General features: G+C 40.1%; 1 protein-coding gene across 2 annotated transcripts in view; it reads right to left on the bottom strand.

Annotated features, from left to right (window-relative positions):
* Positions 1-14,743, bottom strand: part of DSCAML1 (DS cell adhesion molecule like 1) — a 519,485-nt gene that overhangs the window by 134,784 nt on the left and 369,958 nt on the right. For both annotated transcript variants that reach the window (XM_072610971.1, XM_072610972.1), the window contains exon 4: positions 11,789-11,935. In XM_072610971.1, the coding sequence (XP_072467072.1) occupies positions 11,789-11,935 (147 nt within the window). The remainder of the gene's footprint in view (positions 1-11,788; positions 11,936-14,743) is intronic.

Raw genomic sequence — 14,743 nt, 5'->3', positions numbered from 1 at the left:
CCTAAATTTTGCTGTAATATTCTTTCCATTACCCTGTTCATCAATGTGCTCTCTCCAAAAGAAGGAAGTAGAGATCAAGATAAACACATTTTCACTGTTTGCTGACCAAAGATTGTGACTCATCCAGGGTAAGTAGGTGAATAGCTATTTCTAAGACTGATTGTTAAGGGAAGACATCATGACATGAGTGGGTTCCTTCAGATGTTAGAGATATTAGAGTCTGACACTGTAAGGACCTTAACGATCATAGATCATAAATTCAGAGCTAGCAGAGTCTGTATCATATACACACACATATTATATATATATATATATATGTATATATATATATATATATATATATATATATATATATATATATATATATATATATAGAGAGAGAGAGAGAGAGAGAGAGAGAGAGAGAGAGAGAGAGAGATTGGATGGGAAGCACAGGGATGGGAGGGACAGGGAAGGAAAGGGATGGGAAGGGAATAGATAGAGATATTCATATATATATATATATATATATATATATAGGTTAGAACATCTAATTTAATAACCCCCATATCATCTAGTACAACCTCTTCATTTGCCAGATGTGGAAACAGAAGCCCACAGTAGTGGTGTGATTCATCCATGGTCCCCCAAGTTGTAGAACTAGGGTATTCAGATCCACTGCTTTTTCTGCTGTACCAAGCTTCATGTCAGGAAGGAACAGAAATTTCTTCTGTCTGACAGAGAGGGGAGATGGCCAGAGCTATGCTAGGAATAGTTGCATCTGGGACATATTTAGTTCAGCTGCGAGAAGGTGGAAGCATATTTTCAGGGATGCTTGTTACCTTTGGTGTCCTAGAACACCTTGATTACACCTGGTTCTGGTTATGTTTCAGAAAAAAGACTGATGCCCCCTTCTCTCCCTGCTCCCTAAACAGGGTTAGATGAACATACAATACTCCTGCTTTTATAGACTTTCTTCTCTGGGCCCTCCCCTTTGGACTCCATGGTCTCTTTCCTCACTGACCAGAGGAGTTGGTAGCATACTGTATCCTGGAAGAATTACTCAGAGTGACATTTAATTGATATAAAACAGACAAATTCAGTGACACAGTGACACTACAAAATTCATAAGCAGAGGGACTGTTAGATGGCCAAGGAAGGTTTGGAAAGTGGGGTGAAGAGGGGGAGGAGGGAATTAATCACTGAGTCTCAGGCGTGAAATTAAATTCCAAGGGAAAGAAACCTCTTTCATTATCCCAGAGCAGAAGTAAAATGCTGCGATGTGTACATGGTGACAGCCAGAGGGGATGGGGCATTGACAGCTCCAGTGGCTGGGCTGGGAGACAGATGGCTCTACCTCCAAGAAAGAGCTAGCAGCATTCTGAGAGGGGAGCATACGTTGTTGTGTAGGGAGTGGGTTATGGGTAGAATCTGCAGGTCTGGGAAAGGAAGATCCTCATAATGGGTGATGTAAAAGGTTGACCCTTCCCTGTGTGGTGGAAACCATAGTTTAGAGTATCAGTAAGATCTCATATTTTTCACCCCAAAACAAAAAACAAACAAAAAAACTCATGTAGCTTTAGAGGGTCATTTTCCTGGAGCTGGGATTTGGTGAAATGTACAAGAAAAGAAAGGGAAAGGGCTGGTAGCACCAGAGGGTATGGTGATTCAAGGGCCTTCTCCTGAGGCTGCTTATTATAGAAATCACATAACATTGCTTCTTATAGCAAACCTCAAAATGTGATGGTGTTACATTGTCCAGCTAGAATATAAGCTCCATGAGGGTAGAGACTATATCATATCTGAAATGTGCATCACTTCTAGTATCTAGTAGAGAGCTCTGCACGCCACAGGTGATTAATGAATGCTTGCTGAATTGTACTATTGTGTAATTTTATTTTCTCATTTCCTTAGCGATTAACCAGGAGGCGGAGCCAAGATGGTGGAATAGAAAGACAGACCTGTAGAAGTTCCCCACCATAGCCCATAAAATACCTGTAAAAAATGGCTCTAAACAAATCATAGAGCACCAGAAGCCACAAAATGACAGAGTGAAAGAGATTTCCAGACCAAGGCAGCCTGAAAGGCTGACAGGAAAGGTCTTTTGCACCAGGCTTGGGGCAGAGCACAGCCCACAGAGTGCAGCCCAGCCTTGGCTATGCAGCACCAGTAGGAACGGGACTGGAACAGGTCTCAGGGGGCGGAATCCCCTGCAACAGCTGTGGTTCCCTGATTGTTCAACCCACAAACATCAAAGATAGCTTCAAAGGTCAGTGAGAAATCTCTCTAACCTGGGTGAGAAGGGAATGTGGTCTGGCCCTGCCAGCAGCAGCAACTGTAGTGGCAGCTTCCATTTTTGGAGCCTTCTGCCTAAAGACTCTGGAGGAATTGAGCCACTGATCTGCATCTCAGTCCTGAGTGGTAGCCCTAGAGTGAGGAGGAGAGCTGGCAGTAGAGCTGGTGGAGGCTCTGGAGAGGGAACCCTACTGGCAGACCCTCTCCATTGATTATGCCACCTTGGAGGAACTGAGAACTTATGGGTCCCCAGAGTATACCCTCTTCTTGACAAAGGACTCAAAAGTCAAGTAAATGTCCAAAAAAGGGGAAAAAAATAAGAATATAGAAGGTTACTTTCTTGGTGAAAAAGTATTTTCTTCCATTTTTTTGGATGAGGAAGAACAATGCATCACATCAGAGGAAGACCTAAAAGTCAAGGCTTCAGCAAATATTTCTCCAAAATAAATATGCAGTGATCTCAGGCCATGAAAGAGCTCAAAAAGGATTTTGAAAATCAAGTAAGAGAGCTGGAGGAAAAATTGAGAAGAGAAATGAGAGCAATGCAAGAAAATCATGAAAAGGGAGTCAACAGCTTGCTAAAGGAGGACCCCGAAAATGCTGAAGAAAATAACACCTTTAAAAATAGGCTAACTCAATTGGAAAAAGAGGTCCAAAAAGCCAATGAGGAGAAGAATGCTTTCAACAGCAGAATTAGCCAAATGGAAAAGGAGGTTCAAAAGCAATTAGAAAATAGTTCCTTAAAAATTAGAATGGAGCAGATGGAAGCTAATGACTTTATAAGAAAGCAAGAAATTACAAAACAAAGCCAAAAGAATGAAAAAATAGATGATAATGTGAAATATCTCACTGCAAAAACAACTGACTTGGAAAACAGATCCAGGAGAGATAATTTAAAAATTATGGGACTACCTGAAAGCCATGATCAAAAAAAGAGCCTAGACATCATCTTTCATGAAATTATCAAGGAAGACTGCCCTGACATTCTAGAACCAGAGGGCAAAATAAATATCGAAAGAATCCACCAATCACCTCCTGAAAGGGATCCCAAAAGGAAAACTCCTAGGAATATTGTAGCCAAATTCCAGAGTTCCCAGGTCAAGGAGAAAATATTGCAAGCAGCCAGAGAGAAACAATTCGAGTATTGTAGAAATACAATCAGGATAACACAAGATCTGGCAGCTTCTGCATTAAGGGATCAAAGGACTTGGAATAGGATATTCCAGAAGTCAAAGGAACTAGGATTAAAACCAAGAATCACCTACCTAGCAAAACTGAGTGTAATACTTCAGGGGAAAAATGATCATTCAATGAAACAGAGGACTTTCAAGTATTCTTGATGAAAAGATCAGAGCTGAATAGAAAATTTGACTTTCAAACACAAGAATCAAGAGAAGCATGAAAAGGTAAACAGGAAAGAGAAATCATGAGGGACTTACTAAAGTTGAACTGTTTACATTCCTACATGGAAAGATAATATTTGTAACTCTTGAAACTTTTCTCAGTATTTGGGGTAGTTGGAGGGATTATACACATACACACAGACACACACACACACATATAGACAGAGAGCACAGGTTGAGTTGAATAGGAAGGGATGATATCTAAAAAAATAAAATGAAGGGGTGAGAGAGGAATATATTGGAAGGAGAAAGGGAGAAATGGAATGGGGCAAATGATCTCTCATAAAACAGGCAAGAAAAAGTTTTTTCAATGGATGGAAAAAGGGGGGAGGTGAGAGGGTAAAAGTGAAACTTACTCTCATCACATTTGGCTTAAGGAAGGAATAACATGCACACTCAATGTGGTATGAAAATGTATCTTACACAACAGGAAAGTAGGGGAGAAGGGAATAAATAGGGTGGGGGATGATAGAAGAGAGGACAAATGAGAGGAGGGAGCAATTAGAAGTAAACACTTTTGGGGAGGGACAAGGTTAAAAGAGAAAATAGAATAAATGGGGGGGGGCAGGATTGGATGGAGGGAAACATAGTTAGTCTTACACAACATGATTTTTATGGAAGTCTTTTTCATACATTGAATTTCTTGCCTCCTCAGTGGGGATGGGTAGGGAAAGAGGAAGGGAGAGAAGGTGGAACTCAAAGTTTTAGAAATGAATGTTGAGGATTGTTTTTGCATACCACTGGGAAATAAGAAATACAGGTAAAGGGGTATAGAAATTTATCTTGCTTTATGAGACGAGAGACGATGGGGATAAGGGAAGGGAGGGGTGTGATAGAAAGGAGGGCAGATTGGAGGAAGGGTAATCAGGATGCATGGTGTTTTGGGGTGGGGGAGAGGAGACATGGGGAGAAAATTTGGAACTCAAATTTTGTGGAAATGAATGTTGAAAACTAAAAGTAAATAAATAAACATAAAAAGAAAAAACCACCCCAGCAAATTCAAAATAAAAAATCCAGCCTTTGTTTCAGGTTAATGAAGAAAAATGGGGGCTTGTGTGGATGATCCAGGGGGATCTGAGAGAAGTAGAAGAGTGAAGATCAAAGAAGGATTATTGGTAGCAGGAGACAGAGACTGACAACTGTCAGCTCGGGGGTGCAGAGCTCTGTGCTTAAAAAGAAGTAGTGAAAACCTTGGATAGGAGACAGTGTGATATGAAGGAAAGCACCCTAACTCAGGAGTTGGAGAATGGAGATTCTAATCCTGACTCTGTCTTTTGCTACTTGCATAATACTGGCAAAGTAATTTAACTTGCCTGAGACTCAGTTTCGCTAGCTGTAAAATGAAGGGGTTAGACTAGGTGGTCTCTAGGTTTTCTTCTAGCTATAAATCTTCTGAGTCTGGAGTGCTGACCTTCTTGCCCAAGTTTCCCTCTTTTTCTAAAAGTTTAATTTAAATTTTTCAGTGAATAAGTATTGATTTTTCTTCTTCTCAACCTCCAGTTGAAAATTATCCTCATAGTGAATGTGCAGAGTTAGTCAAAATTCTTGCATTGTCCATGTCCTAAAATGTACAGCCTAGTGTACATCTGCAAGATGCATTTTGCATCTTGTATCTATCACCTGTCAGTCAGAAGGGTAACATGTTTCATCATTAGCCCACTGGAATCATGGTTGATCATTGTATTGAGCAGAATTCTTAAGCCTTTCAAAGTTGTTTACAATATTGTCTAGTCTTTGCAACATTGTTGTTATTATATAAATTGTTCTGATTCTGCTCTCTTCATTATGCATCAGTTCATATGAATCTTCCCAGGTTTCTCTGAAACTATCCTTTTCATAATTTCTTAAGACCCAATAATATTCCATTGCATTCATATATTATACTTGGCTTAGCCATTCCCAAACTCATGACACTCTTTTAGTTTCTAATCCTTTGCCACTACAAAAAGAGATGCTATAAATCTGAGCTTTTATTCAACAATTTTTTCAAACTTCTTTCTCCCACTCTTCACCCCACTCCCACTGAGAAAGCAAGAAAAACACAATCCTTTGTTACAAACATGAATAGTCAAGCAAAATAAATTACTGCATTTGCCAAGTCTTTTTTTTTTTTTTTTAAATCTCAAGCTGCCTTCTGTCATGTTTCTATCAGGAGGTAGGTGGCCTGTTTCATCATGAGTCCTCTGGAATCATGGTTGGCAATTGCGTGGATGAAAGGTCCTAAGATTTTCAAAATTGGTTGTCTTTATAATATTGTTATTGCATGAAAATTATTCTCTTAGTTCTTCTCAATTCACTTAGCATCAGTTCCCTGTTTTCTCTGAAACCATTCTCTTGATCATTTCTTATAGCACAATAGTATTACATTAGTATACCATAACTTGTTCAGCCTTTCCCCAATTGATGGGTACCTCCTCAGTTTCCAATTTTTTGCTACCACAAACAGAGCTGCAATAAATATTTTTATACATATGAATCCTTTTTTTCCTTTCTTTTATCTCTTTGAGGGTTGTTGTTGTTCGTTCTTTATTTTTAAAGAAAATGACATCACAAATGAGTGGTGTCTTGACTTGCACATGAATTCGATTTAAGTGAGGCAGAGTTGCCCATATCATCAACCTCATTCTCTCTTCCAGAGTTATTGAACTCTATGGGAAGACACAAACCATGGCAATGGCCTGAGATGCATTGGATGGTCTTGGCATCTTTGATATCTGACCAAGCTCTAAGTGTTCCACAATGCCTACTTCATCTGCCCATTTCTCAGGGGGAGGTATTCACATGCTTGGGATAGGCATCCTCCTAACTCATTGATGGGTTTAAAACCTGTCATCTACCCTCAACCTGATTTAACCCCTACTGGGGTGTGGCCACTGCATATGCTACAACTCCTTGGTATAGACCTAGTAGTGGTATTACTGCGTCAAAGGTTATGCACAGTTGAATAATTTTTGGTCATAGTTCCAAATTGCTTTCCAAAATGACTGGATCAGTTTTACAGCTCAACCAACAATGCTTTAACAAGATATATGTTTTTTCCATAGCCCTTCCAACATTTGTCATTTTTCTTTCTTTTTTATGTGTTAAATTTGTCCATGGGATGGGTGTGAGTAGAATTTCAGAGTTGTTTTAATTGGTAATTTTATAATTATTAGTGATCTGAAGCTTTGGGGGGGAGCTTTTTTTCTATATGGCTATTGATAACTGGGTTTCTTCCTTTAAAAACTGCCTGTTTATATTCTTCAGCCATTTATCAATTGGGTAATTGCTCTTATTCTTACAAATTTGAATCCATTCCTTAAATATCTTCAAATTATCAGAGAAACTTACTGCAAAGATTTTTTTCCATTTGCCTGCTTCTATTCTAATTTTAGCTGTATTGGGTTTTTTTGCACAAATTTTTTTAATGTTGTGTAATCAAAATTTTCCATTTTGCCTTCTGTCACCCTCTCTTTCTTTTTCAGTCATGAATTTTTCTCCTGTCCATAGATTTGAGATACTTTCTTTTTTGCTTCTCTTATATCTGCTCATGAGAGTGGATTTCTAGGGATTCTGAGGACTCAGACCACTGTTACTTCTCCCATCCAATTTGTGGTTGCCCAAGAAGGAAAATACTCTGCCCCTTTCCCACTGCTATAAGTTGTATTCATGCTAGCTAGCCCTCCACAAATAAAGGATTAGAACTCCAGAAGACATTAACATAGCTAACTTGTAGCCCAAACCAGAGGAGCTTTAGATGGCTAAGCCTGAGACACAGCAAGTCATTGGAAGATGACAGTGGTTCACAGGTATGTGGGAGGGAGTTTGGGCAGTCAGTAGGCACCCACTCAGGAGTGGGCTAATTCTGCTCTGGAAACAGTGGTATCTTTGCCAAGAGAGAAAACTCACAAATCACCCTGTCACAATATATCAGACCAGATTCCCTGTGTTACTCACACAATCCCCTCTCATCTTTTCATCCCAAGTTGCTCATTCCTTTAGAATCCAGGCAGGTGGTAGTAGACAGAAGACTGGGTTTGGAGCCAGGAAGACCTGAGTTAAATCCTACCTCAGATACTTGTTATCTGTGTGAGTGACTAGGCAAGTCATTTAATCTCAGCCTCATTTTCTTCATCTGTAAAATGGGGATAAAAATGGTACCTACTTGAAAGGATTATTGTGAGAGCCAAATGAGATAACATTTGTAAAGTGCTTTGCAAACCTTAAATAACCATTTAAATGCTATTATTATTATTATTAATATAGCTCTTCACCACCATCCCACATAATAGTGAAGGGGGAGAAGAAAGGATCTTCCTTGGGAGAAAGGCAGTAGGCAATCCCTTCCTATCCCAAAGTGTAGAAAGGTCAGGTGGCCCAAGGAAGGTTCCCACCAAGGGGTCCATCCTACTGGGGTTTGCCCTGCCTGACTCAATGGGACCTGGAATGCTTACTTCTGTGTTATGTGAGTGCCAAACAAATATGATGCAAAATATCACTAAGCAACATATACAATTTTGTTGTGAACCTCTCAGGTAACATTTAACAATAAGATTATGACCCAAGGAAAATGCTCATGGTAAGGGGAGCTTGTCACACAACTAAAAGTCAGAAAGGACCTCAGATATACGATTCACACTTGAACAGGGAATTCCCTACCAGGAGTAGGAAACCTGCAGCCTTGAGGCCACATGTGGCTTGCTAGGTCCTTGGGCAGCCTTCTGACTGAGTCCAGATTTTACAGAACAAATCCTTTTATTAAGGGGATTTATTCTGTGAAGTTTGGATTCAGTCAAAGGGCTGAACTTGAAGATCTTGGGGGCCACAGGTGGCCTCAAGGCCACAGGTTCCTCACCCCTGTGTTACTAATCACAACAACTTCTGCTTTTAGAATTTCAGGGTTGGGAGGATCACTACTTTCCAATACAGTCCATTCCACTATTGAAAAAATTCTGATTGTTAGGGAATTTTCCCTTAAATAAAGCCTAAATCTGCCTCTCTGCCATTCCCTCCCATTGCTCCTCTTACTGCCCTCTGGGGCTAATCAGGCCAATCAGATCTCCCTGCCACTCCTCAATCCTTCAGGTACTTGAGGATAGCATCACCCTCCTCCCAACACTGACATTTTCTCTTCTCCAGTTTCTTCTCTTTCTTCAGTCCAAGCCCTCGTGGTTTTGAGATCCTTCCTCTTCCTCCTCCCTCTCCTCCCAGCACATGCTTGCTTGTCAGCATTCTGCCTGAGCATGGCAGCACCCAGATATGGTCTGCTGAGGGCTCGGTGATGGCATTGCTCATCTTGGTCCTCTCTTGAGGCAGTCTGGGAGCAGTTTGCTTCTCCCCTCCCTACATCAAGCCACTATTCCCTCAGTTCTACCCATGCTCCTTTGGCTCCTTTGGCATCAGCAGCACTTTGCTTCCAGGCCTTGCTGCTCCTCCACCCGTTATGTGTGTGAACTGACTCCACAGATTAGAAAGAAGCTTGGGAAATCATGCTTCTGATAATTTGAACTGAGATTCAAATGGCCAGTCCCTCGTATAGCCAGCATTTGAGTTTGCAAAAGACTTGATTTTTTTCAAATCAAATCAAAAGATTTGATTCCCTCCCCATTTTATAGCTAAGGAAAACTGAGGCTGAGGAAGGAAAGAAGAAAGGAAGGAAATAAACATTTATTAAATACCTACTATATAAGTCAGTCACTGTGCTAAGCACTTTATAAATATGATCTCATTCTCAACCACCCTAAGAGGTAGGCACTTTCATTAGCCCCGTTTTATAGTTGGGAAAAGACAGAGACCAAATGGCTTGCCTAGGGGTCACACTGCTAATATGTCTGGGGAGGGATGCAAATTCAGGTCTTCCTGACTCTGGTTCTAATATACTACTTCGAATGTCAGCATTACATGGAACCTTAGAAATTTTTTAGAACTACTGTCTCTTCTTACAGACAGGGAGAGTTAGGGCCAGGTTACACAACTAATATATATGGGGCAGGCCCAGAACAAAAAGGCCAGTTGCTTTGCTGCTGGTGCAGAGCTCTTTGTCTTATATCCTGCTGTATTCTCCAGGGGATCTGGATCCAAAGGACAATAGGAAACAAAAGAGAAAATATTTTCAACCATGCCTTAGTAAAAAATACAGAAATTATTCTCAAATGGTTTTCTATCTAATAGAATATAAGCTGCTGGAAGGCAGCGGATGCTTTCATTTTCATTTTTGTTTTTGGCTTTATATGCCTAGCATCTAGCCCAGTACCTTCTATAATAAGCATCTAATAAATGCCAGTGGAATGAAATGAATGAAGGAAGATCAGAGTTTCTTCTGTGGACTTTTTATAACAGTGATGAATATTCCAAAGCTTTCTGCAGGAAAGACATTTCAGCAGGAAGTTAAGATGGGAGGAAACTGAGGCCTCCTTCAAAATCTCCATTTAATGCTCACTCTTCTGGGAAGCCTTTTTTGAAATGATCCTTTCTAACTATATTTGCTGCTTTGCTCCCTGTCACTTAATGAAGGTATGCAACATAACTTTCGGAACTGGACCTATGATTTCACACATAACAGAATTCCTAGATGAAAAAATTCCTTCTACCAATGAAGGTTGTAACCTTCTCTGCATCATCATCACCACCACCACCATCATCATCATTGCTAGTATCTATGTAGCACTTTAAGACTGGCAAAGTGCTTTACAAATATTATCTCATTTATCCTCATAAAGCCCTGGGAGATAGATACTATTATTATCACCCCCATTTTACAGATGGTGAAAACTGAGGCAGAGAAAACGTTTAAGTGACTTAGGTCTTAATGACTCCAGGTTCAATTCTCAATCTACTCTGCTACCTAGGGAATTAATTGCCTAGGACATTAAGAGATTAATGGTCAATATACTAGTAGGATTATTTGCTGGTGAAATGAGATAATATTTGTAAAACTTGCCAACTTTAATGATCCATATAAATGTCAATTATTATTCCCCCCACCCATCCCTACTAGATATGGCTTTTATATGGCTTATACCAGTTCTAAAGAACAAGGGAAATGGTAAAGATGGAGATGACAAAAATGTCCATTCATTTGGATGGAAAGAAATGTTTAAAAAATCACAGTAAATACTTTTGTGGGGTGATCTTGTACAATTATACTTAGTACATTATGTTTTAATGCTTGAAAAGATTTATGATTCCTCCTGCAGGGATACCCCCACCATCGGCACAGATTGCAACCCCTCCACACCTTTAGTCAAATTATTTCATGATTTCAAATGGCCAAAAAACTCAACATTCAGTAGTCACCATTCTAGTAAAGAATCTCTTTGAATTTAGCTAGTTTGGTTCTAAGAGGGCAGATGCAGAGTTTATACTCTATACAGATGGCACTATATTCTAAACTTGGTAATAATAATGAAATATTAACTAATTTGTGTAATGATTTAGTATTTATATGTCACTTCCTCACAGCAGGTAGGTGGAAGAATTGGAATGGTAGGTGGTGTCAACATTTTCCCTATCTTACAAATGGAGAAACTGAGGTTTGGAAAGCTAAAATGACCATAAATTGTCACAAAACTAGTGATCACCAGAGCTGGGATTTGAACTCAGTACTCCTGACTCCAAATTCTAAATCTGTGCCACATTGTACACGATATTCTATTATCTCTTATGGTAGAAGCTGGCAGAGCTTTTCATTCCTTAGCACAGCTTTGAAGAAGATAGCGTTACTTCGATTCCATGATAAAGCATTCCAGTAGGACTCAGATAGAGGTCCTCATTGTATGTTTATTTTCTCTCTCTGCCTCTCTCAGTTCTCCTTTTAGGGATACAGATTATATTAAGACTAGATTATATCTCATGAATCTGAACCTGCAAATAAGCTGCTTGGTGAGTATCTTGAAATTTCTTACTTGCATGCTGTCTTTCCAAGACTGAAAGTACGTTTAGGATTGAACCTCTGTATTCTAATTCTTCAAGTCCTCATTCAGAGCCCTTTGCATATGTAATGGGTACCCTTATCCATGGTGCTAACAATGACTCCTGGACTTTGCCATGTAAGTTCTCCTTTTTTATTCCCCACTTTTGATCTTGACACATCTCCCATCCCCAGCCTGGCCTTGTGAGAGCCCACTGCCTACCTGACACAGAGAGTCGGGCCCCATTACTTTGGCGGGTCTCACCACTGTACTTGTGTTTGGTGATGCAGCGGTATGTAGACAGGGCATCCTCCTTCTGCACGTCTGTGATGTACAGCCCACCATGGAAAGTAATAAAAAACCTATTTTCTGGAGACACAAACCGGAGAAAAACAGCTTATTAGTTGACTGTCTGAGCATTAGTGACTAAGAGTGGGCCCCAGACTGCCACCTTGGGTAGAGGATACCCACTAAATAAGAGCATAGGAGTGAATTTGTTATAGGGGAAAATGTACTGGGTGAATGAAAATTTTAGTCATGCACATAGACAACACCAAGAATTATAGTCAAATACTCATCTATCCATCCATCCAAACACCCATTGATCTATCCCATTCAAAAAAGATCAATGATCTCTAAAGTCCTTTCAAGTTCTAAATCTATAATCTTATTGATTTTGGTGACCAGTGTCTCCTAAGAAGGTACCCATTAATGGTTCAATATCAGCTTTGACTAGTGGAGTCCCCCACGAATCTGTTCTTGACTCTGTTTGTTTTTATCAAAGGCTGGGATGAAAGCATAAAAGTCAAGCTTATCAACTTTTCAGTAGACATAAAATTGGGAAGAAGATCTGATATATCGTAGGACAGAGTCAAGATCCCAAATAATCTCTATAGGCTAGAACAGGTGTCGGAAGACTTCTGCCCAAGCACCAGGCCCTAGGTAGCTAAGAAGGGTTCTTAACATTTTAAAATAAAGCTTTATTGTACTAAAAAATTCACTTCTAGTTGGGGTTGGGGAGGAAAAACATAGAAAAAGGAATGCAGGAGGATCTGCTTCTCTGCCTGTCGTTTGCTAACCCCTGGGCTAGATCATTAGGCTGACTCTAATCAGAGGAAATAAAAAAACAACAGCAACAACCCCAAAAACCGAAGTCCTCCTCTTGGGTTCAAACAATCAATTTCATAACTAAAATATTTAGGAAGGAAGGAAAGAAATAAACACTTCTAAAGTGCCTACTATGTGCTAGGCACTGTGCTATTTTGCAACTAGTATCTTAATTGATTTTCACAACAACCATGGGAGGTACTTTGGGCTTTGGAACCAAATTTGGCACCAAATAACAGGTGCTATTATTATCCCCATTTTACAGATGAGGAAACTGAGGTAGACAGAGATTAAGTGACTTGCCCAGAGTCACACAAGAGTGTCTGAGGCTGGATCTGAACTTGGGTCTTCGTGACTCCAGGCCCAGCACTCTATCTACTGTGCCACCTAGCTGTTTATGATATGACTGGAGGAAATGATGTTAAATGTCAAGAAGAAAAGAATAAGGGGAGACACGAATCATGTCTTCAAGTACTTGAGGGCCTGTCATGTGGAAGATGCAGTGGATACAGTGCCAGGCCTGGTGTCCATAAGAATCATCTTCCTGAGTTCAAATCTAGCTTCAGACACTTACCCTTCAGGCAAGGCACTTAACTCTGCCTCAGTTTCTTCATCTGTAAAATAAGCCAAGAGGTAAATGGCAAACTACTCCAGTATAAATATGTACTGGAGAAAACTCCGGTTGGATATGACTGAAAAATGACTGAACAACTCAGACTTGTGTTGATTGTCCCCTGAAGGCACTGGGTGTAAGTCTGGCAATATATAAAGGAAAAAACTTTCTAATGTTCAGTGCTATTCAGAAGTGGATTAGGTTTTGGAGAAAATGGATTCCTCCTCTCTTGAGGTATTCAGTTGCAGACTGCATCTTGCCTTATTCTGGATACTTTAGAAAAGATTCTTATTCAGGTATGATTTGGACTCTCAATCAACTAATCAATCAGCAAGTAGTTATTAAGAGCCTACTATGTGCCAAACAGTGGGTTAGGTACTAGAAATTCAGAGCAACATGAAATAGTGCCTGCCTGAAAGAGCTTACATTCTGTTAGGAGAAACAAGTTATCCATATAGATGCATCTATACATACAAACATAGAATAAGACAGCAGAGAGAGAGAGAGAGAGAGAGAGAAGAGAGAGAGAGAGAGAGAGAGAGAGAGAGAGAGAGAGAGAGAGAGAGAGAGAGAGAGAGAGAGAGAGAGAGCTGGTCTCAAGACTAGAAGTCCTGCCTCTGACTCATACTCACTGTACAACCCTGAACAAGTCACCTAACTTTAGTTCTCTAGGAAAGTTTCTAAAACTATACATTACAGGGAAGGTGACAAACTACTTTGGTAGGTTTCCTCATTCAGGAATTACTTTCCTGTATCAGTGAAATCACAGGTCCCGTCCCTAACCCTATTTAGGTACACAAAATAAATCCAAAGTTGCTTGGGAAAGGAGCATGCATGAGAGGGAAGGTATTAATACCTGAGGGCATCAGGAAGGGACTTGTGTAGATGGTGGTCTTTGAGATGTGTTTTGAAGGAAACTAGAGATTCTAAGAAGTGGCGATGAGATGACAGTACATCTGATTCATGGTGGGGCAAAGACACAAAGACAGGAGATGAAGACAGGCCATGTATGAGAAACAGCAAGATGGCCATTTTGGCTGAACCATAGAATCCATAAAAGGGAGTTCTGTCCAACAGGCCTGGAAAGGTAAGTTGGAGCCAGATGGTGAAGGGCTTCGAATAGTAAACAGAGGAGTTTGTATCTGATCTTAGAGGTGATAGGGAGCTATAGGGATGGAGTAGGGGAGTGACGTGGGCAGACCCTAAAAAGGAAATCCATTTGGTAGCTGTGTGGAGGATGGATTGGAGAGAGGAGAGATTTGTGTAAGGAGAATCAATTAAGACTGCTTCTCAACTGAAATAGATGACTTCTGAAATACCTTATGACCCTGAGGTTATATGATCTCATTAAGATTCTTTTATTTTTAGGGGCCGACAGAGAAGAAGAATCCCTAATGTGCCCTATTCCTGTGTTCTTCCTCTAGCTACATGTGTTTTCCTCTAGCTACATGTGTTTT

Source organism: Notamacropus eugenii, chromosome 5, assembly GCF_028372415.1.
Source record: "Notamacropus eugenii isolate mMacEug1 chromosome 5, mMacEug1.pri_v2, whole genome shotgun sequence".
NCBI classification, from domain to species: domain Eukaryota; kingdom Metazoa; phylum Chordata; class Mammalia; order Diprotodontia; family Macropodidae; genus Notamacropus; species Notamacropus eugenii.
This window is presented reverse-complemented; position numbering and strand designations above follow the sequence as displayed.